The sequence below is a fragment of the Rattus rattus genome, chromosome 9, assembly GCF_011064425.1.
Source record: "Rattus rattus isolate New Zealand chromosome 9, Rrattus_CSIRO_v1, whole genome shotgun sequence".
NCBI classification, from domain to species: Eukaryota; Metazoa; Chordata; class Mammalia; order Rodentia; family Muridae; genus Rattus; species Rattus rattus.
In genome coordinates, this window is record NC_046162.1 from 72,415,754 (window position 1) to 72,438,996 (window position 23,243).

At 48.3% G+C, this 23,243-nt stretch overlaps 1 protein-coding gene across 1 annotated transcript in view; it reads left to right on the forward strand.

Moving 5' to 3' along the window:
• The first annotated feature begins 1,254 nt into the window (after positions 1-1,254).
• Pecam1 (platelet and endothelial cell adhesion molecule 1) overlaps positions 1,255-23,243 on the forward strand; it is a 59,711-nt gene continuing 37,722 nt past the window's right edge. The window contains exons 1-5 of the mRNA XM_032913587.1: positions 1,255-1,641; positions 1,734-1,760; positions 18,593-18,886; positions 21,182-21,484; positions 22,891-23,166. Coding sequence (XP_032769478.1) covers positions 1,608-1,641; positions 1,734-1,760; positions 18,593-18,886; positions 21,182-21,484; positions 22,891-23,166 — 934 coding nt within the window. The 5' untranslated portion in view covers positions 1,255-1,607. The remainder of the gene's footprint in view (positions 1,642-1,733; positions 1,761-18,592; positions 18,887-21,181; positions 21,485-22,890; positions 23,167-23,243) is intronic.

The following is a 23,243-nucleotide window of genomic DNA, read 5'->3' on the forward strand; positions in this document are numbered from 1 at the left end:
TAATGGAACAGAATTTAATCCCAGCACTCAGGAGGCAGAGGCAGGCGGATCTCTGAATTTGAGGCCATCCTGGTCTACATAGGGAGTTCTAGGACAGCCAAGGCTATATAATTGGGAGAAATAGTGAAGACTTGTCTCAGTAAGAAGAACAACAACAACAAACTGGGCAGCGTGGGACACACACCTTCAATCCCAGCACTCGGGAGGCAGAGGCAGGTGGATCTCTGTGAGTTTGAGGCCAGCCTGGTCTACAGAGCGAGTTCCAGGACAGCCAGGGGTACTCAGAGAGACCTTGTCTTGAAAAAACAAAAAACAACAAAAAAACCAGAATGAAAGAGAGAAGAGGAGGAAACAAAAAGAGAGAAGGAAGGAGGGAGGGAGAGAGGAAGGGAAGGAAGGAAGGAAGGAGGGAGGGAAGGAAGGAAGAAGGTAGGGAGAAAGGCAGGCAGGCAGGCAAACAGGCAGGCAGACAGATACCTAAGGCAGAGACAGTCAAATTCTGACAATACAGTAATTGCCATCACTAGACTGGACGGACATCAAAGTACCAGTCCTTGGGTCTATTTGTTTGCTTTTGTATTGTTTGGGGACATAGTCTCACGATGTATTCATATTCTCGTGAAGATACCTAAGCATTTGAGAGGGGGACCCAGTGGCTCACTGGGTAAAGGTTCCAGCCTCCATGGCTGGTGATCTAAGTTTGATCCTGGGACTCATGGAGTGGAAGGAGAAAATTCCTCCATGCATTCCACCCTACATACACAAATAAATAAATGTTTATAAAAAATTATGGGAGTTCCATGGGGGAGAGAAAAACTCCCTGTGGTCTATTGTGTACTGTATATACATACACACCACACACACACACACACACACACACACACACGTATCTGTGGCCAAAGGAGCACCTTTGGTGACTAAGTCAGTGGCCAGGGCCCACTGCAGAGGCTTAAGAAAATCCCTCTTTCTACTGAGTCACCAGCAGTGATACTGGGGAGTAGTACTCCTCATGTTGTCAGAGAAGCTAGCCAGTGAAGGAGAGGAGGCCCAGATTTACTCTGAATGGACACAGCCCCCTCAGGGAGGCCACAGGAAAGACAGACAGGCCTTTCTAGGTACCCCACAGAAGCACTTTTGGGTGGAAGCTGAAAGGAGGGAAATAAAAAACCCTCACCCTGTCAGGAGGAAGAAGTCCCCAAACCCAGATGAGGCAAGAGGCTCAAGAACTTTGAGGCAAATGTCACTTCTGGATTTTTTTTTTTTTTTTGATTGTTGTTGTTTTCTCCTCTTCCAGACAAAGCCACTGGTTTCAGTGGTCCCTCCGGAAAGGCCAGTCATTTCCTGAGGAGATATCAGGTCCTCCCAGACCTCATTGTTCTTGGTTTCCAGCTATGGCCGCCATTACCTGACAAGTACCAGAGCTGGTCTCTGCGCGCCTGGAGAGATTGTCAGAGTTGTTTCTGCTTTTCACACAGCAAGCTTCTGGTCTGTGGCAGGGAAAAGAATTCTGCCCCTGAGGCATGGCCGGAAGGCAGCACTAGCTGCTTGCCTCAGTCTGCTGGAGTCTTTCAGGATTCAGCTGAGGTGGGCCTCAGTCTGCTGACAAGATGCTCCTGGCTCTGCTGCTCACCATGCTGCTCTGTGAGTTTTTTTAGCCCACTTCTCTCTTTTGTTTTCATGAGACTTGAATTAGTGAAATCAACAGATTGGTTTTCTTTTTCTTTCTCTTCTAGATGCAAGCCTCCAGGCTCAGGAAAACTGTAAGTCCCGGTATTTTTTACATGGATTCCTTTGTGTCTTTTCTGAAATTCTTAACTCGGGGGGATCAGACTGCTTAGGGTTGCTGTTTACAAATGAAAAATCTAAGGTGGATTCTGCCTTTATGTACACACACGCACACGCATGCATTTAGAACGAAACCTTGTTCTTGGGTTCAGAGTGTGTTTTAGAGACAGAGTCGTAGGCTGTCTTAGATCCTGGTGGCCCACCTCAGCTGAATCCTGGAAGACTCCTGCTGTCTTAGATCTGGGTGGCTTTCTCTTTGTCGGAATTGGAGAGATGCCTTTCTCTTTAAAACCCCTGCAATTCCTTATTTGTTTGCGGCCTTTCTGTCATAAGCTGTGTCTTTTTTGCATCCTATTTACCTATCTGATTGTCTACTTTTCAAACCCCTCTCTCTATTCGCTCGTGTTTGGTGTACTTGGAAGGCAGACCCAGAAAGATCAGTAGTGAAGTCCAGCTTCGCCTACATAGAAGTGTGAGGGCTACATGAGGGACCCTGTCTGAAACAGTACAAAACCAAATCCCCCCCCCAAAAAAAAACTAAAAAAAATGGTTTTCTTTCAATTGTTTTAAGGTACAAGTGAGACATGACTGACATATAGACTGTGGAGGTTGAAGGAACAGACAGTAAATGGCTATCAGGACTCCCTCTCTCCTGAGAGATTAAATATAAGGACCCTCCAGAACCCGTCTCCTACCCACCTAGGAAGCACTATTCCTATCTGAGCTCTTCTGAACTTACACATGGGGAAGGAGTCTGTCTGTCTTTTCAGCCAGGCCTATTGTCCACTTGAGAGCAGGTTCGGAACCTCCGAATTTTTCGGATTGAGGGGATTTGTCTTGCTGGTCAGAGACTCCGAGGGAAGAGGCTCAGCCCAGCCCAGGGGCTGTGGGTCAGCAAGAAGGCCACAGGTTACACTCTCTGGTTAGTCAAAAGCTATTTCGGTGTGTGAAGACTAGGGATGCTGGGATGCAGGCTGACCACTACAGCTTTTTTAAACGGAGGGCTGAGTTGAGTCAGGGAGGAGGGGTGGCCCCAGGGTGGAGAGGACTGGGGTCTGTGAGTCTGTGTCTGTGCTTCCTTAAGCTTCCAGCTCCCTTGGCCACACCTGGAGACAGACTTGTTATCTTCAAGTCATCCTCACTTAAGGGTGGAATCCGCGAGCCTCACAAAGACGTGACTCAGCCTAGAAATCCACAACCCGGAACCCAGACCATCTGTCTGGGGCTTGTGCTTGGCTATGCTTGGCTTGGTCTGGTTTGAGTCAGGAGTCTCACTCTGTACCCTAAGGTAGTCTTGAACCCACGGTGTAGCCCAGGCTGCCTATGAACTCTAAGTCCTTTTGCCTCAGCCTCTCCAGTGCTGGGTTCACAGCTGTGTGCCACCAGCCTGGTGCCCGGTGGCCTGGAGTAGGGTAAAGTTGAGATTGGAGTAGGGCAGCAACTCACTTGAGCTGTCTGTCTGTCTCCCCTGCCCCCATCCCTCCCCCAGCCTCGAGCTCTTTCGAACACAGGGTGTCATATACCTGAACCTCACTGTGTAGCTCAGGGTGACATTGACTTTCTAGCCCTCCTCCTTTCCCCTCCCAAGGGCTGAGGTTATATTGGCACATACCACACCAGGTTTACAAAGTGCTGGGAGTCAAACCCAGGGCTTTAAGCGTGCTAGGCAAGGACTCTACTGACTGAACTACATCCCAGCATTGCCTACCTCCTGTCTGGATTCTGCCCTGCCAGCCCTAGAGGTTCTTGCTTCTCAAGAGCCCCCACAGCTTGTAGCTTGTAGCTTATTCTCTCTCTCTCTCTCTCTCTCTCTCTCTCTCTCTCTCTCTCCCTTCCTCCTTCCCTCTCCCCCCTCCCTCTCTCTTTTTCTGCTTCACAAGACACCAGGAGGCAGAAAAGCAGGCACCAGAGCGGAGCGGCTTTGTTGAACCTGGGAGGGGCCCCCCCCTTTCACAGGGATGAAGGATGAGGGGCTGGGAGTGTGTGTGTGTGTGTGTGTGTGTGTGTGTGTGTGTGTGTGTGTGTGTGTGTGTGTGTGTGTGTAACTACCAGGACGTTACTGGAAACTCAGTGGACTGGAAACAGGATGGATTCTTTTTGATACCCAGGCACTTTGTTTCTGCAGATGGAGCTGACCAGTCCGGCTGGGGCTGAGCCATTCTTTATGGCTAGGGCTGTTGCCCAGTACCGTTCCTCACGGCCCGAGGCTGTTAGATAATATATTCCCAGATACGAATGGGGAAAAAGAAGGGGATGGAGCTGGGCCTGGTGGCGAAGGCCTTTGATCCCAGCACCTGGGAGCAGAAGCAGGTAGATCTCTGTGAGTTGGAGGCCAGCCTGGTCTACAGAGCAAGTTCCAGGTCATCCAGGACGGTTACACAGAGGAACCCTGTCTCAGGGGAAAGAGAAAAGAAATGAAAGCAAAGGGGTGGGGGGTTGCAGTTTTGGGAGGAAGTGCATCTTCCAGCTAGAGTGAGGTGACAGTCCAATGGTAGAAGGAGCATGCTGAGGTCCCTTCCAGGCGGGAGCGTGGCTAGTAGCTTTTAGCCGTGAAGAACTAACTGAGTGACCCTTTTTGAAAGAACTTGGTGACACCGTTGAAAAGGCAGAGACCAAAGAGCAAAGTTAGTAGAACAGTGAATGGGTCTGCCAAGGGGGTGATCCATGGCCCCAGGAAGTCACGTATCCATGCCAACCCTTTCTCTCTGAGTCTCTCTCAGAACTGTTGACCATTCTCCCGTAGTAGGCCATGTTGGTTTGCTTAGAAACAGCCCTCATCCCTAGGCAGGCAGAGATGCCTCTCTTTGGGGGGCATCATCAGGCCTAGTCTTCTGTTTTGGAGGACACTGCAGCCAGGGAATCTATCTGATTTTTTTTTTTTTTTTGGTTCTTTTTTTCGGAGCTGGGGATCGAACCCAGGGCCTTGCGCTTCCTAGGCAAGCGCTCTACCACTGAGCTAAATCCCCAACCCCAAATCTATCTGATTTTGTAGGGTGACTATGGTCTGCTGTGCCGAGATTAGGTCTTCCTTAATCTGATTGGTTGTTTGTTAGTGTTGTGCCTGTCAGAGCCCTATCGCCCAACATAGGGTGTGAGCAATTGGGAGGGCTTACCTAGAACCCCTTGTTTTGGTATAGGGGGAACCTTGGTTTGGTTCTGAGTTTAAAATACTTTATTTTACATATGTGAGTATGCCGTAGCTGTCTTCAGACACACCAGAAGAGGGCAGCATCAGATCTCATTGCAGATGGTTGTGAGCCACCATGTGGTGTTAGGAGTTGAACTCAGGACCTCTGGAAGAGCAGTCAGTGCTCCACTGAGCCATCTCTCCAGCCCAATAAAATGCTTTAAAGACAGAGCAAACGTGTGAGTATGAAGATAACAAGGAGGGGTCCTCAGGGAGGAGCTGGAGCAGGAGGGAACCAAAAGCCCATACTTAGGGTGAGGCCTGTGGTCAGGTTTTGGTCTGGGCTCTGTATCTTTGGGCCCCATCTCAAACCAGTTAGGATTTGTTGGTGCGGAAGTGGCCTCTTTCTGAGCATACAGATCCCATCCTTATCGGGAGTCAGATTTAGTCATGCAGCTCTGCAAAGAATCGAGTTGGTCCTGAAGGATGTTCTGCTGATCCCGAAATTTCTCTAAGGCTTTTGGATTTCTCTTCAGAGACTACCCGACCTGCTTTTAAGGGTATAGGGTGCAGATTTCTCTTTGAGCTGACAAAAGGATAGTATAAGAGACATCAACTAGTGTGCTTTAGAGGAGGGTCTGCCCAAGGGGGACCGCAGTAAAACTCAACAGATGGCAAAGATCCAGAACAAAATCAGGAGGGAATACTATACAGCCCTGTAGGGAACATTAGCAGGCAAAAGTTCACACTAGCCAGTCCCTTTCTTGGGTTCCCAGAGAAGACTCACTATCTCTCCAGGAAAGGCAGTAGAAGGAAAATGTTCACAAAACTGGTTTCTTCCCTGGCACTGCTCATGCCAGACATGGTGGCACGGGTCTTATTATCCCTGAACTCAGGAAGTGGAGACAGGAGGTCAAATTTTGGTACATGAGATCTTGTCTCAAGAAACAAAACAACCACAGGATGGTGGCGGTGGTGGTGGTGGCGGTGGTGGTGGTGGTGGTGGTGGTGGTGGTGGTGGTTGGTGGTGGTGGTGGTGGTGCCCGTGCCCTCCTGTAATTCCAGCTCTTGGAAGGCAGAGGCAGGGCCAGCCTGGTCTACAGAGTAAGTTCTAGGACAGCCAGGGTCACACAGAGAAACCCTATCTCAAAAAGAAGAGAGTGGGAGAGAAGGAGAAGGAAGGAAGGAAGGAAGGAAGGAAGGAAGGAAGGAAGGAAGGAAGGAAGGAAGGAAGGAAACCAAAAGGACAAAAATCTAGTCTGTGGTGCTTTGGTGACCACTTTCTACCTTTAGTGGAAGGTGCTGACCTCCCTATCCAGACCAGAACGAAAGAATTGCAGCCTGTGAGTTGTCTTTGAGATGGGAATGGCCTCTTGATTACTCTCGAGAACCATTTCCTTCTCGCATGAGCAGCATAAGGTAGGCCTAATGACGTGCCTGCTGACCCCTCGGATCCCTGCTACCATCCAGGAAACTGAGGCTCAACTCTGCAGGGTCAACCCTAGGGATAAGCAGGCTATTGCCCTGCTCCCCAGGCCACACAAGTGGAGTGTGTGAAACGTGGGTTTTATTGTTTTTCTAGTTTTCTTCCCCAACTCTTCAAGTCATGTTCTGGCCAAACTTGACCCTTCTCTCAGGCCTCTGGTTCACCTCAGCCTGCGTCTCCCTGCAGGGAACTCCCTGGACTTCCGGCCTAGTGCTGGCTGCTGGCTAATCTGCCTTCCCACCCATCCTGCTGGCTCCCTCCTGGGTTTAGAGCACGGGCACATTCCCTCAGGCTGACCAGGTCCCTACTGGGCCACCTGGGCCAGAGCCTATCCCTCCTTCACCACAAGGACCCCCACACCCCACTTGCTTCCGTTCTCAGTGGAACTTTGAGGCTAGTTTAGAATGGCCAAGCTTCTGCTTCCTCTGGTTATGGCCTCCCTGCCTGGAATCTCAGTTCCACCAAAGACTATCTGATACCAAGCCTTTTCCATCCGGTAACTTTTGCTGCCCTTGATCATACTGGGATCCAGCTTCTCTTGACCTAGGATTTCCTTCTGGTTTTTAATCTCCCTCGTAAACCCGCTTTCCTTGCCCTCAAGGGAGCCTGGTTCTGTGCAGCCCATTCCTGTCTCTGGAGCCTCCTGGTTACAGTCTCTCCATAGCCAGTCTCCCTCCTCAGCATGCTGCCTGGTTCTCTGTTCCATAGTGGTCTCTCCCCGGATCCTCAGGCTTTAGTCCCGGGCCTACAGTATAGTATCTGCCAGGCCTTCAGATTTCCCCTCAGAAGCAAGCCTTTGTTTTTCTCTCTTTTACCTGGCATTATCTGTATCTAGGGAACTTCCATTTTCCAGGTACTATAGTCAATCAAACTAGGCATTAAACACTTGTGGTAAAATGTAGTCTAAATTTTTTTTTTTTTAATTTTCATTTATTTATTTTTGAGGCAGGGTCTTGCTATGTAGCCCTGGCTATCGTGGAACTCACTCTGCAGACCAGGCTGCCCTTGAACTCAGATCTGCCTGCCTTTGTCTCCTCAGTGCTGGGATTAAAGGTTTGTGCCACTTTGCCTGCCTTTAAAATGTATTGTGAGTGGGGTTGGGGATTTAGCTCAGTGGTAGAGCGCTTGCCTAGGAAGCGCAAGGCCCAGGGTTTGGTCCCCAGCTCCAAAAAAAAGAGCCAAAAAAAAAAAAAATGTATTGTGAGTGACATTTAGAGCTCCTCCAGCCTTGTATATAGTTCTAGGGTGAAATGAAGTCCTTTGGGTTCTGTTGAGAGTCCCGTATGCTCGTCTGTTTTCCCAGCCTCTTCCACTTCCGTTGAACCACCCCTGGTTACTCACTGACACGGAGTCTGAGGCCATGGCGAGCTAGAACATTCTAGAACTCCCGTTCATTCTGCCATTACCATCCTGAGCCATCTGACCCCTCTTTCCTATACTCTGCTCCCAGAACTGGCCATACCCAGAATGCATAGGTGTCTTAATGCTGCTGTTCTGATATATACTGTTCTGGAGAACCCAACAGCTGGCCAGCCTCTGGCCCAGCAGACTCAATCTGGGCACATCCAGCACATGTCCTTGTCCTCTCCTGAGCAATCCTTTCCTCTCTGCATCACCGACATGACTGAGCTATATCCAATTCTCCCCCGATCTGCACTCTCAGAGAGCAGAGGTAATTTCTTATTCTCCTTGACACCCAGTACCGGGCATAGTTGTTGGATAAATGTCATATGGCTAAGGAACTTGAAGTGAACACAGAGATGCTTGAGAGTCCCTGGGGCAGATGGGCCAGCACGTCCTGTGATAACAAGGAAGTGCCTCAGGGACTCCTGCTTCCGAGGAACAGAATGAGAAGCATTGTAATTTTCCTGACAATTGTGGGCAGTTCCTCCTCCCCTCCCCACAACTCTGAGTCATTTCCAGGTTGTGAGCCAGGTGGCTGGAGGGGCTGGGGATGTGGGCTCATCTTGCTAAGGGGACCTGATTTGGGAAGAAAGCCCCACCACTGAGCCATCAGTGTTTAGTGTTGTGCCTACCCCTCCTCCCCCCAGACAGGGATGCTCTGTGTAGTCCTGGATGTCCTCTGTTAGCCCTGGATGTCCCAGAACTCCCTTTGTAGTCCTGTCTCTGTCTAGGCTCTCTCTTTAGGCTGTTCTGTACCCCGTTCTCCATGATCTGTTCTGAACACTTTGAGGCTTAATGAGGATCGTGGAAAAAAGTCCAGGGCCCTCTGGAAAATACAGTTGTGCGTAACAGGAGGACTGAGGGATATTTCCAACACCACATACACCTCCTAGGTCCCCCAGGCCGTGAATAGTTAGAGTCCTTTATAGAGGTGAGACCTCTGTGCAGCACTGCAGTGTGCTTCTGCTGGGGGGAGGGGGTGGGGGGAATTTACTTATGTCTTATAGACATGGAGCATTCTCAAGATCTGCCAGATGTGTGTGTGTGTGTTTGATTTTGCAAAATCAAAGACCAATGAACAAGACTGGGGATATTCCTCAGAGTCTGGCATGGGTGGAGCCCGGGTTTTGATCCCTAACACTGCCTAAACCATACATGGTGGGTCCTGCCTATAACCCTAGGTCTTGGGAGGTAGAGACAGGAAAGTCATAAAGTTCAAAACTCAAGCTAATCCTTGGCTAGCTCATGGCCAGTCTGCAACTATTCCAGGACAGCCAGGGCTACACAGAGAAACTCAAACAAACAAACCACACCCCCATTGCCCCATTGCTACTTACTCAGAGAGCTGAATCCAGGCGGTTGGATTTTCTAAGGCTGCCTAGGTTACAGAGGGAGTGCCCAGCCAAACTTTGTGTTAACAGAACAGGAAAGGAGCTGGAAGAGGGGTGTGCCGGCTTACGCTGCAGTCCCAGTACTTGGGAAACTAAGGCAGGATTGGGAAGAGTTTAAGGCTAGCCTGAGCTACATAGCATGATTGTCTTTTTTTGAAAAATTTTTTGACTTGTTTATTTTATGTATATTGAGTACACTGTCGCTGTCTTCAGACACACCAGAAGAGGGCATCTGATCCCATTACAGATGGTTGTGAGCCACCATGTGGTTGCTGGGAATTGAACTCAGGACCTCTGGAAGAGCAGTCAGTGCTCTGAACCGCTGAGCCATCTCTCCAGCCCATAAGACTGTCTTTAAGGGGGTTGGGGATTTAGCTCAGTGGTAGAGCGCTTGCCTAGGAAGCGCAAGGCCCTGAGTTCGGTCCCCAGCTCCTAAAAAAAGAACAACAACAAAAAAAGACTGTCTTTAAAAAAATATATATATATATTAAAAAAAAAAAACCAACCTTGAATTATTCCAAGGTTCTGGCTGAAAATAGTGTGCATGGAGTAGCTCACCAGTCTTGTGGGTAACTCTGGCTCAGGAGCTCCTGTGATGAAAGACCCTTTTGATCAAGGTCAGAGTTACTCCATGAAGGCTGACTAAGCCTAGGCATCTGCTTCGGAGCTGACTCTTGGGGCCGCACCGAAGGCCTCAGTTCTTTCTTCATCCTGTGAGACACCCCCTCATGGGACGTGACTGCTGGCCCGAGGTCCTGGAGGAGAGAGCTTGTTTAGATAGAAGCTGTGCACCTCTGGAACTAACATCAGAAGGAGAGTCCTGGCTCCACTGGGGTAGAGAGTGCTGTGATCCCCGGTGGAATGTGGGGAGTGTGACAAGCAGGGCCTAGGGTTGCTTTGGAGGTTGTCTAGAGCAGAGCGGCCGCCATGATATCGAAGTTGGTTATGATCTCTGTTAGGGTGAGAAGCTGGCCTGGCTCGCTTTGGGGATTTTCCTTATTTTAAATCTTTTGCCTTTGTCTCTCCCCCCCCGGAGCTGGGGACCGAACCCAGGGCCTTGCGCCTGCTAGGCAAGCGCTCTACCACTGAGCTAAATCCCCAACCCTATTTTAAATCTTTAATGCACTTTTATTTAGTGTGTGTGCCCGAGCTTGGTGTGCACTCCCTGATGTGCTTTTAGAGGTCAGAGGACGACTCCGCAGGAGGTAATTCTCTCCGACCACGTGGGTCCTGGGATCCCCAAATTCAAAGAACTTTGCCTGCTCAGCCATCTCGACAGCCCCGTTTTTATTTATCTTTTTCATGTGTAAGTGTATTAGATGGTTGTGGACTGCCAGGTCGGTGCCCAGAACCCTAGTTCTGCGAGGACAAGTGCTCTTAATCACTAAGACACCTCTCTTGCCCCTGCCCCATTTCCCCTTGAGGCAGGGTTTCACTGCCTGGCCTAGAGTTTGCACTCTAGACCAGATTGGCCTCGAACTCTTGGCTGTTCCCTTTGCTTCCTGGGCACTAGGATTAGAAGCGTGTGCCAGGCACCTGGCACCTTAAGTTTTCTGCACTATTTCCAGTTCTTCTGTCCTGTGATCCTCCTGCTGGCTGAATGGTGGCGGGAGGTCCCTTCCAGTGATCCAGGTGCGCATCACACAAGTGGACGTGTGTTCGAGAACTCACCCGTGTCGACCCCACCCTCCTTACAAAAGCCATACCTCATGCTTTAATTGAGTTTTTGAGGCAGACATTCTCTGTGTAGTTCTCAATGTCCTGAACCACTATGCTCAGCATTGAATTTTTTTTTCTTTAACCTTGTAGACAGGGCTGGAGAGATGGCTCAGCGCTTCAGAGCGCTGACTGCTCTTCCTGACTGCTCTTCCAGAGGTCCTGAGTTCAAATCCCAGCAACCACATGGTGGCTCACAACCATCTGTAATGAGATCTGATGCCCTCTTCTGGTGTGTCTGAAGACAGCTACAGTGTACTTATATATAATAAATAAATAAATTTAAAAAAATAAAACCTGTAGACAGAGTTTGAGAAAAACAACAGAGCAGCTAAGTTATAAAACTTCAGGGACATGAAAAAGCCACGCCTTTCGCAGTGGAGGACAGCGCGGCAGAGTGTGTGAGGTGGGCCTCGGAGACCGAATGCTCAGGGTATCCCCACTCAGATTTTGATCACAATGGTCGGGAAGAGGAAGTGGAAGAGAAGGGAAATTATGAGGGCCACGGGGTGGGATGCCTCAAATAGCTGTTGGAAGCTCCCTGGAGGCAGGAGACTTACTTTCAAAGAAAGAAAAGTTCCTTCTAGGTGTCTTTATTTAGGTGGAACAGAACTCCCCTTTCGGGAGGCATTCCTAGGATTCCTGCTGACTAACTGGCCTGGTTGGATGGACTTTTTTTTTTTAAAGGGTTATTTATTTATTTTATGCATACGAGTACACTGTTCCCTGTCTTCAGACACACCAGAAGAGGGCATCAGATCCCATTGCAGATGGTTGTGACCTACCATGTGGTTGCTGGGATTTGAACTCAGGACCTCTGGAAGAGCAGTCAGTGCTCTTAACCGCTGAGCCATCTCTCCAGCCCCAAAACTGTGTAGCCCAGGCTGCCCTCGAACTTGTCATCCTCCTGCCTCTGCCTCCTTCAGCAAACCCTACCTGCGTGCGTCACCACAACTGGCCCGGATTGACTCTTAAAAGGCAGTAAGGGAAAAGGGAAGGGAGAATAGGGATGGCAAAGGGGTTAAGAGTTCTTACCCTTTTGCAGAGGACAGGATTCCTAGCATCCGTGTTGGGCAGCTCTCGGGAACCGGACACCCCTTTCTTAACCTCCTTGGACACTGTCTGAATGTATATAAACCCATATGGAGAACACACACGTACATGTGGTGAAAATGATCGATGAAGTGAACAGTAGTGTGAACAGAATGCAATGCTTTGTGTGAACTTAGTTTTTTAGTGGAATGAAGCGGAGGGGGCGGGGTGGGGTGGGGTCCACTGACCCACTCCGTACTGGGCAAAGTGCCGAGGCCCCCGTAGTGTTTCCTACAGTTGTCCTGTAGTGTGAAGGAGGAAAGAAGGGATTACCCATCAGGTCTAGGCCTCTTTATTACCACAGGCCCCTTGCCTCAGTCACCAACCAAGATAAAAATATGGAGGTAGGGGAGTGGGGCTGGGCGAGGTGTGGCTCAGTGGCATTCAAAGGGCACAACGAGCTTCAATTTCCTAGCACCAAGAAAAAATTCCCAAGGCATGCAGATGTGTTAGCATTCCAGTTTCAACATAGAGAAGCAGAAAGGCCACAAGTTTGTTACAAACAAAACAGCTTCCAAATAGTTTTAGTGGTGCACAGCGTTAATCCCAGCACTCGGGAGGCAAAGGAGGGTGGATCTCTGAATTAGACGCCGGTCTGGTCTACAGAGTGAGTTCCAGCACAGCCAGATATACACAGAGAAACAAAACAAAACAAACAAACAAAAACCCCAAATAGTAATAATAATAATAATAATAATAATAATAATAATAATAACGATAATAACTCTCAACCCTATCTAGCTAAAGGCTGCCTGTTCTGAATGCTGTCTGTACAGTAACTAGGGTGGAGACCAGGCAGTGTGAATAGATCTGGGAGTCTAAAGAACTCTTTGGTTTATTTCTGGCAGTCCGGGGAATCCAGTCGAGGACTTTATACATGCTAGGCATGTGGTCTACTGCTAATCTACAACCCCAGTTTGGGCACTACAATGTTACAAAGTTCTGCATGAAATACATTTCTAGAAACAGAGAAGAGATGAAGCTTTAAAACTCCCATTGGCTGGAGAGATGGCTCCACGGATAAGAGCACTGACTGCTCTTCCAGAGGTCCTGAGTTCAAATCCCAGCAACCACATGGTGGCTTGCAACCGTCTGTAATGCCCTCTTCTGGTGTGTCTGAAGACAGCTATAGTGTACTCATATACAATAAATAAACATTAAAAAAAAAAACCCTCCCATTTATTCTGTGATGGACAGACTGATTCCTCAGCAGATCATATGCCAAGCGTGGTGGCCCCTGCCTGGGTGGCCGGCAGGAAGATAAAAATCTCTGAGTCCTCCTCCACTCCAGAGGGGGAGGCAAACCTGGGCTGACTGGGACCCACTGCTAACAACCTTGGGTTGAAGTCACTAACTGCCCTGCCCACCTCAGAGGTGGCCTGTGCCTGCTCATTTCCTGGTGAGAGGTCAAATTCTGAGAATGTCTCACTTTACATTTTTTTGCTGGGTCATTTCTGAATTTCTCTATTTTATGTGTGTGTGGAAATTCACTATGAATAGTAGTATAATTTCATCTTTTCCCTGTTTATATTCATGTCACCTTTTGGAGGACATAAACCCCCAAAGCCTTCATGGAGAAGCAAGCAGGCTGTGGACAACCACCTCTGCTTTGAGACGTTGGTACATGTGGGAACCTCCAGTCTGTTACACTCGAGTTTTGTAAAAAGCAGGGTCTCACTATATAGCCCTGACTGGCCTATCAGTTCTCCCACGGCCCTGCTTTATGTGGGGTTTTGTTGTTTTTTTTTTGTTTTTTTTTTTGTTTGTTTGTTTGTTTGTGGTATTTTTTTGTGTGATTTATTTGTTGGTTGATTGGTTTTTTGCTTTTCTGTTTTTGTTTTTTGTTTTTTTGGGGTTTTTTTGTTTTTTGTTTTTTTTTTTTTTGTTTTTTGAGACAGGGTCTCAATATATAGGCCAGGGTAGCCTCAGACTTGCTACATAGCCCGCCGTTGACCTTGAACTTGAACTTCGGATCTTCCTCCCTCTACCTCACTAGTAGTCCATTGAAATGGAAGAACTTTTGGATCCCAAAGGGAAACAAAACCCGTCGGTGGCGTCTGAAGGTCCAGAGTCTAGAACTGAATCAGCTGTGCTCCCTGGCCTGGCTTGCCTAGCGCTGGGGTTCAGCTGTCAGGTTTTATTTTTTTCTATCTCTTTTCCGGGCGCTGGCGCCGAACCCACGGCTCCCACGTGCCAAGCGAATAGAATCATACTCTCTGCCCCTCCGTAAGACAATTTTGTGAGTATTGGGTTTTGTTTGTTTGGGGAGGGGGGCACTGTTTTAGACAGGGTCTTACTATATAGCCTCTGAAGGGCCCAGAACTTGCTATGTAGACCAGACTGGTCAACTGAGTACAGGCGTTAAGGATATGTACTGCCATATTGTGTATGTCTATGTGTCTGTGTGTCTCTGTGTCTGTGTGTATGTCTATGTGTCTGTGTGTCTATGTGTCTCTCTGTGTGTCTATGTGTCTGTGTGTCTATGTGTCTATGTGTGTGTCTATGTGTCTGTCTGTGTGTCTGTGTGTCTCTCTGTGTGTCTATGTGTATGTGTGTCTGTGTGTCTCTCTGTGTCTTTGTGTCTGTGTGTGTGTCTATGTGTCTGTGTGTCTATATGTCTGTATGTGTGTCTATGTCTGTGTCTGTATGTGTGTCTATGTGTCTATATGTGTGTCTATGTGTCTGTGTGTGTCTATGTGTGTGTGTCTGTATGTGTGTCTATGTGTCTGTATGTGTGTCTATGTGTCTGTATGTGTGTCTATGTGTCTGTATGTGTGTCTATGTGTCTGTGTGTGTGTGGACAGGGTATTTCTCCTTTACATTTTTTAAAAATTCACTAGGAGGAGGGACAGCCATTCCACACATATGAAGGTCAGAGGATAGTTTGCTGGGTATGACCTCTCCTTCCACCACGTGGGTTCCAGGGACTGAACTCAGGTCATCAGGCTTGGTGGCAGATACCTTTACCCAATGACCTTCTCACTGGCCTTTGTCTTTTTAAAAACATAGTGCTGGGGATTGTACCCAGGGCTTCATCGTGCATGCCGGGGAGGTATTCTATTAACATTCTGTTAACTCTGGCCCTGGCCAGGCAGGGTTTTACTTTGTAGCTCGAGTCCTTGAGTTCACAGTAATAATCTTGCCTCAGTCTCCTGAGTGCCACGTTCATGTGCACTAGCCGCCATGGGTATCTCCATCCTTGTTAGTCTGTTTAGGCTGACGTAGCAGACACCACAGACTGGTAAAGTAAAGAGACCATCAGGAGTAGAATTGCTTCTTCCCTGCTCTGGGCCTGCATGTCCAGGCGGCGTAGCCTTGTGACCCCCACAACCTACTCTAGCAAGTCTTCACTTTTTTTCTCTTTTTTTTCGGAGCTGGGGACCGAACCCAGGGCCTTTCGGTTGCTAGGCAAACGCTCTACCACTGAGTTAAATCCCCAACCCCAAGTCTTCACTTATTTTTTTTTAAAGATTTATTTATTTATTTATTTATTTATTTATTTATTATAAGTACACTGTAGCTGTCTTCAGACACACCAGAAGAGGGCATCAGATCTCATTACGGATGGTTGTGAGCCACCATGTGGTTGCTGGGATTTGAACTCAGGACCTCTGGAAGAACAATCAGTGCTCTTAACCACTGAGTCATCTCTCCAGCCCAAATCTTCACTTCTTGATGGTGCCACTTCCTTTTTTTTTTTTTTTTTTTTTTTTTTTTTCCTTTGCTGGGGACCAAACCCAGGGCTTTTTGTTTGCTAGGCAAGCTCTCCACCACTGAGCTAAATCCCCAACCCCGATGGTGCCACTTCCTAATGGCCTATGGGGGCCATTTTCCTTCAAACCACTACGTGCCCGGTACCTGGTACTCGATAACTGATATCTTCCACCATCCCCGCGGGGTCTTTGAATTTCTCATAGCCACACGCATTTTGGGTTTACCCTGGCCAACTGCTAGGCTTGAAGGTGTCATCTATGTGGTATGTAGCAGGCTATCTCTTGCACATACAGGCCAGAGGCACTGCCATTTGTTTCCTTGTGTGTGTGTGTGTGTGTGTGTGTGTGTGTGTGTGTGTGTGTGTGTGTGTGTGTGTGCTCTGTTGCTCAGGGCGCCTCCTGCCTCAGTTTCCTGCTGTGGGATTTCAGGCGTGAGTCAGTCACTGTGTTCAGTTTTAGATTATCGAAAAATAAGATCGCCTGTAGATTTTCCTTTTTAGGTTTGCTTGTTTTATGTGTAAGGGTGTGTAAGCCTTCGTCTGTGTCACTGTAAACCTGGCCTAGTGACACATCCCATTATATAGGATACCGGTTCTCAATCCCGGGGTCGAGAGACCCCCATGGAGGTCGCTTTTCAGATGTCCTGCGTATCAGACGTTTACATTAAGATTCATAACAGTAGCAAGATTACTGTTATGAAGTAATAACAAAAGTAATTTCATGGTGGGGGAGGGATCACCACAGCATGAAGAACAGTATTAGGAAGGATGAGAACCACTGGCTTAGGAGGTGGAGGCCGGAAGGCCAGAAGTTGTTATCCTCAGCTGTCTAATGAGCTAGAGGACGTGCTAGGCTACATCAAACTCTGCCTGAAAAATACAATAAAACTGGTTTCACGTCTTCCCCATCTGGTGACACCTCTGACGTGGGTCTGTGTCCTCCCTGCCTTTGAGTGCAGTTTTCTGGGGAGGTGGAACGTGGGGAGTTTGACTGCACTTATTCCATGCCACCACGACCACTGGGGTGGGTGCCGAGCTATGTATATGTTACATGTGGTATGGTATGTGTATGTGGTATGCATGTATGTAGGGGGGCGGTGAGAAAGTGCAGTCTGAGATATGGGAAAGCCAGAGCTGAGTCGGGGTTCCCCGGGCCTGCAATGAGGCCCCAGGCTGGGAGGGTTTTCTGACTCTTGGACATCTAGGTGCCGCTGGGAGTTGTGGAAAAGCCAAGAATGGAGTTGGGGGACCAAGGACTGGGGGCAGCATCTAGCAGGTGAGGGACAGGGGGAGTTCTGGCTTGTACCAGCAGTGATTGTCCTTAGCTTGGCAAGAGGCTGTGACCGGGAGCACAGAGAGGCTGCCCATTAAGCAGTGTTTCTATAATTAATGTCTTCTCCATGGCTCCCCGTGGCAGATCTTGATGGAAGAGACAGTCTATGGGTCTAAACAGTAGGAAAATGGATGCTTAAAGCACCCTACCTACTTCTCAGGTGGACCTGAGATTAACCACCTTTTACAGGGAGGAGTGTCTGAGAAGGAAAGCTTATTGGCTAAGCCCGCCAGGCCTCTAGGTACCTCATTAGCATGGAGAACTCTAGTCTGGGCTCACGTGACCATAAGACACGTTTCTTTTCTTTTTTTTTTTTTTTTTTTACTTTTTTTTCTTTTTTTCGGAGCTGGGGACCGAACCCGGGGCCTTGCGCTTGCTGGGCAAGCACTCTACCACTGAGCTAAATCCCCAACCCCGTTTTTGTTGTTGTTGTTGTTTGTTTTTTTGACAATTGGTTCTATCTCTGTTTTCTCCCTTCTGGCGTTAAGTCATCCTTGAATCTAATCTCAATGCCATCAGAGGAAGCAGTCTAGTGTGGTGCGCACACCTTTAATCCCAGCACTCGGGAAGCAGAGGCACGGCGTCTCTGAGTTCATGGCCAGCCTGGTCTCCAGAATGAGAACTAGGACAGAACTAGGGTGGTGGGAAGGAGGGGGGACAAAGAAGGAAGAGAGAAGGAAAAGAGGAGGGAGGGAAAGAGAAAGAGGTAAAGAAGTGGGGAGAGACAGGGACAATAGAACCATGGGTGAACATTCTTGGGCATGTCTGACTTTAGGACAGAGTCACTGTTTATTAAGCAACTACTATGTACCACAAGTATTGTACACTTTCTGGCTACCTTCCTATATATGCATCACAACAACTTAAGAAATAACTCCTTCTTTAAAAAGACTTATTTGTGTGTATGTAGTATGTGTGTGGTGTGTGTATGTATGTGTGGTATGTTTATGTGTTGTGTATATGTATGTGATGTTTGGTGTATATATGTATATGTTGCGTGTGGTATGGTATGTGTATGTGGTATGTATGTATGTGGGGTGGGGTGGTGTGGTGTGTGTATGTATATGTAATGTGTGTGGTGAATGTGTGTGCCATGTGTTGTATGTGTATATGTGTAGGGTGTATGGGTGTATGTGTATATGTGTGTGGTATGGTCTGTGTGTGTGTGTGTGTGTGTGTGTGTGTGTGTGGTGTATGGTGTATATATGTATGTGTTGTGTATGGTATGGTATATATATGTGGTATATATGTGTACGTGTTGTGTATGGTATGGTATGGTATGTGTATGTGGTGTGTGTGTATGTATGTGTGTGTGTGGTGTGTGTGTATGTGGTGTGTGTGTATGTATGTGTGTGTATATATGTGTGTGGACGTGGTGTGTGGTGTATGTGTGTGCTGTGTGTGGACATGTGTGTAGTATGTATATGTGTAGGGTGTGTGGATGTGTGTGTGGTGTGGTGTGTGTGTTATGTGCGTGGGTCTGTATCCCTCTGGACCATGCTGTTTCTGAGGTAACGGTGTCTGCCATCCTTCTGCTTTGCCTCAGCTTTCACCATTAACAGCATCCATATGGAAAGTCGGCCCTCCTGGGAGGTATCGAATGGGCAGAAACTGACCCTGCAGTGCCTTGTCGATATCAGCACCACCTCGAAATCCAGGCCTCAGCACCAGGTGCTATTCTATAAGGACGACGCGCTGGTGTACAACGTCTCCTCCAGTGAGCACACAGAGAGCTTCGTCATTCCTCAGGCTCGGGTCTTCCACGCCGGGAAGTACAAATGCACCGTGATACTGAACAGCAAGGAAAAAACCACAACTGAGTACCAGGTGACGGTGAACGGTGAGTCCGGAGGCTTGGACGGTGCAAGCCGGTCATGCCGTCACAGTGACACCAGTCACGCTGGTTTCCCTCTCCCTTACTCTCCACCTTTCCTGCTCACTACCTGCCATCAGGACCTAGAACTGCAGGCTTTAGAAACTCCCTCTGTGTGAGGGCAAACATCCTCCTTAGGGATGGTGTCCGGGCCTTGGGAACACCTTTCCCCATCCTCCTTAACAGACTACACTTTATTCTCCCAACACGGTCTCTGAAACAGTCTCCCCACCGCCCGGGCTGGCTTCAGTCTCCTGCGCATGCGCTAGCGTTACGGGCGAGCGGCTCCACGACTCGCTACTGAGTTTCTTCTAGCATTTTCTCGACAGAGTTGATTTCTTCCAAGGCACCAGCCCTTACAGTGTTTATATCCCTCTGTGACAATGACAGACCGCAGGCTGTGCCACATGAGGCAGGCCTCGGTGGCGCACAACTTTAATCCCAGCACTCCAGAGGCAGAGGCAGGTAGAACTCTGTGAGTTCAAGATAACCTGGTCTACCGAATGAGTTTCTAGGATAACCAGGCTACACAGAAAAACCCTGTCTGGAAAAACAGAACAAACCCCACTAGACTGCAGTCTCTCTGCCTGAGTGACCATCTGGACAAGTCCGGTAGCCGCTCTAAACTTCAGGACCCACAGAGGTACCTGGGAGGTTAAAGTTATTGCCGTGAAACCCGAGGAGCGGCGTTCAATCCTCTGGACCCCCGTGGTAGAAGGAGAGGACTGACTCGCATAGTGTCCTGTGACCTACACACCTACACCATAGTACTCTTGGGACCACACACAACACCAAACAAATATTAAGTAAAATGTAACAAGAACATTAAGTTCTAGAATCCTCATGAGTGGCGTGGAGTAGTCAGTCGGGGATTCGGAGTGCTTAAACAGTTTCTGGCCCATTGGTGTACAACTGCATGAGGTACGTCTTCAGTCAATGGTGAACAATACAGACCATAGTGGGCCTAGGTAACCTAGGGAGTTATGCTATCTTAGTCTGGGTAAACTTACTCTCTTCCCGGGATGACGTCACCCCACAGAGCATTTCCCAGGCTGTGTCTTAGTTGTTATGAAACATGTTTCCCCAAACACCCGTCTGCTCTTTTGGTCTATAAAATCTCAGAGTTCGGCCTATTTCCAGACGGGCAGAGGTTGTTGAAAAACACGCACCTTTAAACCCAGCACTCAGGAGGCAGAAGCAGGTGGGTCTTTGTGAGTCTGAGGCCAGCCTGGTCTACAAAGCAAGGCCCCAGGGCAGCCAGGGCTACACAGAGAAACCCTGTCTCAAAACAAAAACAACAACTGGCCTATTTTTTATATTTTGGGTGAAGATTGAGGCTTGTAGTAGGCATTAAATAAATTACAACAGAGGCCAGGGATAGCTCAATCTGTAAAAGGCTTTCCATTCTAACAGAAGACATGAGTGTGCACATCCCCAGTACCCATGTCCTGGGATGCCTGCAATCCTACAACTGGGGATGCAGACAGACAGGAGGATGCTTGGGGTTTGCTGGCCATTCAGCTTGATTGAATTAGTGAAATACAAGTTCGGTTCAGTGAGAGATCTATCTGAGGAAGATGCCCAATATTGGCCTGTGACCTCCACACACACACACACACACACACACACACACACACACACACACACACACACACGGGGTTGGAGAGAGAGAGAGAGAGAGAGAGAGAGAGAGAGAGAGAGAGAGAGAGAAACAATGAAAGATTCATGACACTTTTTTTTTACTTTTGAGACAGAGTCTCACTCCGTAGCCCTGGTTGTCCTGGAGCTCACCAGGTAGAGCAGGCTGGCCTTGAACTCAGATCTGCCTGTTTCTAAGAACAAGGATGAAAGGTGTGCATCACCACACCTGGGATTTTCCGAAGGGGATTGCAAATCCTTGAGAACATCATTGTGTTATATTTTTAAACCATACCGTACAGTGCCAGGCACACAGATGCCCAGTGATCACCTGAGGTAGGTAGGGCTGTCATTTGTTCAGCCACAGTGACAGATGAGGGAGATGGGCCATTAAGAGGAACTGATCCTGGGCTGGAGGGATGGCTCAGTGGTTAAGAGCACTGACTGCTCTTCCAGAAGTCCTGAGTTCAATTTCCAGCAACCACATGGTGGCTCACAACCATCTGTAATGGGATCTGATGCCCTCTTCAAGATAGCAACAGTGTACTTATATCACTAAAATAAATAAATCTTAAAAAAAAAAAAGAGGAACTGATCCTAACTGCACTTTCTCATTTTCCAAAGGTGTACCCATGCCTGAGGTGACCGTGGACAAAAAGGAGGTGACAGAAGGTGGGATCGTGACAGTCAATTGCTCCATGCAAGAAGAAAAGCCACCAATATATTTTAAAATTGAAAAAGTGGAACTGGGAACAAAGAACATCAAGCTAAGTAGAGAGAAGACCTCCAACATGAACTTTGTGCTCATAGAATTCCCCATCGAGGAGCAAGACCACCTGTTAGTGTTTCGCTGCCAAGCGGGCGTCCTGTCCGGAATCAAAATGCAGACCTCGGAATTCATCCGGAGTGAATACGTCACCGTGCAGGGTCAGAATCCTGCCCTCTCTATTGTCCTTTGTGGTGACAGGTTGCATGTAGCAAAAAGGAGCCCAGAATTGGAGAAGCTGGCCTCCTTTTGGGGTGCCTGCTCTCATAATTATAAGTTTGGTAGCACAGACTAATCCCAGCCTTGGTGAGGTTCCGGCAGGGGGACCGGGGGTTCAAGACTAACCTTCAGCTATGAGATTCTTTTCTCCCCATGTGCCAAATAAATAAATGTCATTAATTGGAAAGAATAAGTAGGGGACGGGAATGGCAGCTGGGTGTGATGGTGCAGGTCTGCGATCCCACTTACTCAGGATGCTGAGGCAGGGGGATTGAAAGTCCAAGGCTAGCCTCGGCTATAGAACAAATTCAAGGGCAGTCTGGGCAATTTGGTGAGACCGTCTCTCAGTGTAAAAATGAAAGAGACACAAATATGGGTGGAACGTTGACCAGCATTTGGGACAATCTAAATCCATGTTGTGGGGGCGGGGAAGGGGAGGCATGAGGAAGAAGAGCCAAAAGAACAAAACAAACAAACAAACTAGGGAGAGAGCTCAGAAAGTAAAGCGAGTTTGATGCCCCAAACCCATGTAAAACCGGGTATGGTGGTTCCATGTTTGTAATCCCAGCCCTAGAGAGCTGGAGACTGACAGATTCCTGAGGCTCATTGGCTAGTCAGCCTCAGCCTAGTTATTGAGCCCCAAGCCAATAAGAGATTCTGTCTCAAAAAGCAAAATGAAACAAAACCCAGGACAAACAGGGCTAGCAAGATTGCTCAGTGGTTAGCACACTTGCTCTTCTTCCAGCCTTTATACACACACATGCACATAATACATACACACACGTGCACACACACATGCACATACATACATGCATGCACACACAACGCACGCACACATACATGCACATACACACATACACCCACATACATACACATATACACATACACACATGCACTAGAACACCACACCCCTGTACACACACACATACACACACACATATGCACACACACATGCACATACACACATATACACATACACACACATACATACACATATACACATACACACATGCACTAGAACACCACGCCCCTGTACACACACACACACAGACACACACACACTGGAACACCACACCCCTGTACACACACATACACACACATGATGCACACAGACATGCACATACACACATACATACACATGCATACACACATACACACACATACATACATATATATACACACACACACATGCACTGGAACACCACACCCCTGTACACACACACACACACACACACACACTGGAACACCACGCCCCTGTACACGCACAGGGTTCCTCCCACTCAGGTAATAGAGTAAAAGTGCCCAGTTTTGGAACTTGAGTCCAGCTAGCTTGTTGTCTTTCTTGCAGAGTTCTTCTCTACACCCAAGTTTCAAATCCAGCCTCCTGGGATGATCATAGAAGGAAACCAGCTGCACATCAAGTGCAGCGTGCAGGTGGCACACTTGGCCCGGGAATCTCCAGAAATTATAATCCAGAAAGACAAGGCGATCGTGGCCACCTCCAAGCAAAACAAAGAAGCTGTCTACTCAGTCATGGCCTTGGTAGAGCACAGTGGACACTACACGTGCAAAGTGGAATCGAACCGCATCTCCAAGGCCAGTAGCATCCTGGTCAACATAACAGGTAGGTGTACTGAGGGGCAAGGCTGGCAGGTGACGGGTGCTCAAGAGGCAACTGTGGCTAGGCATAGCTCCACATGT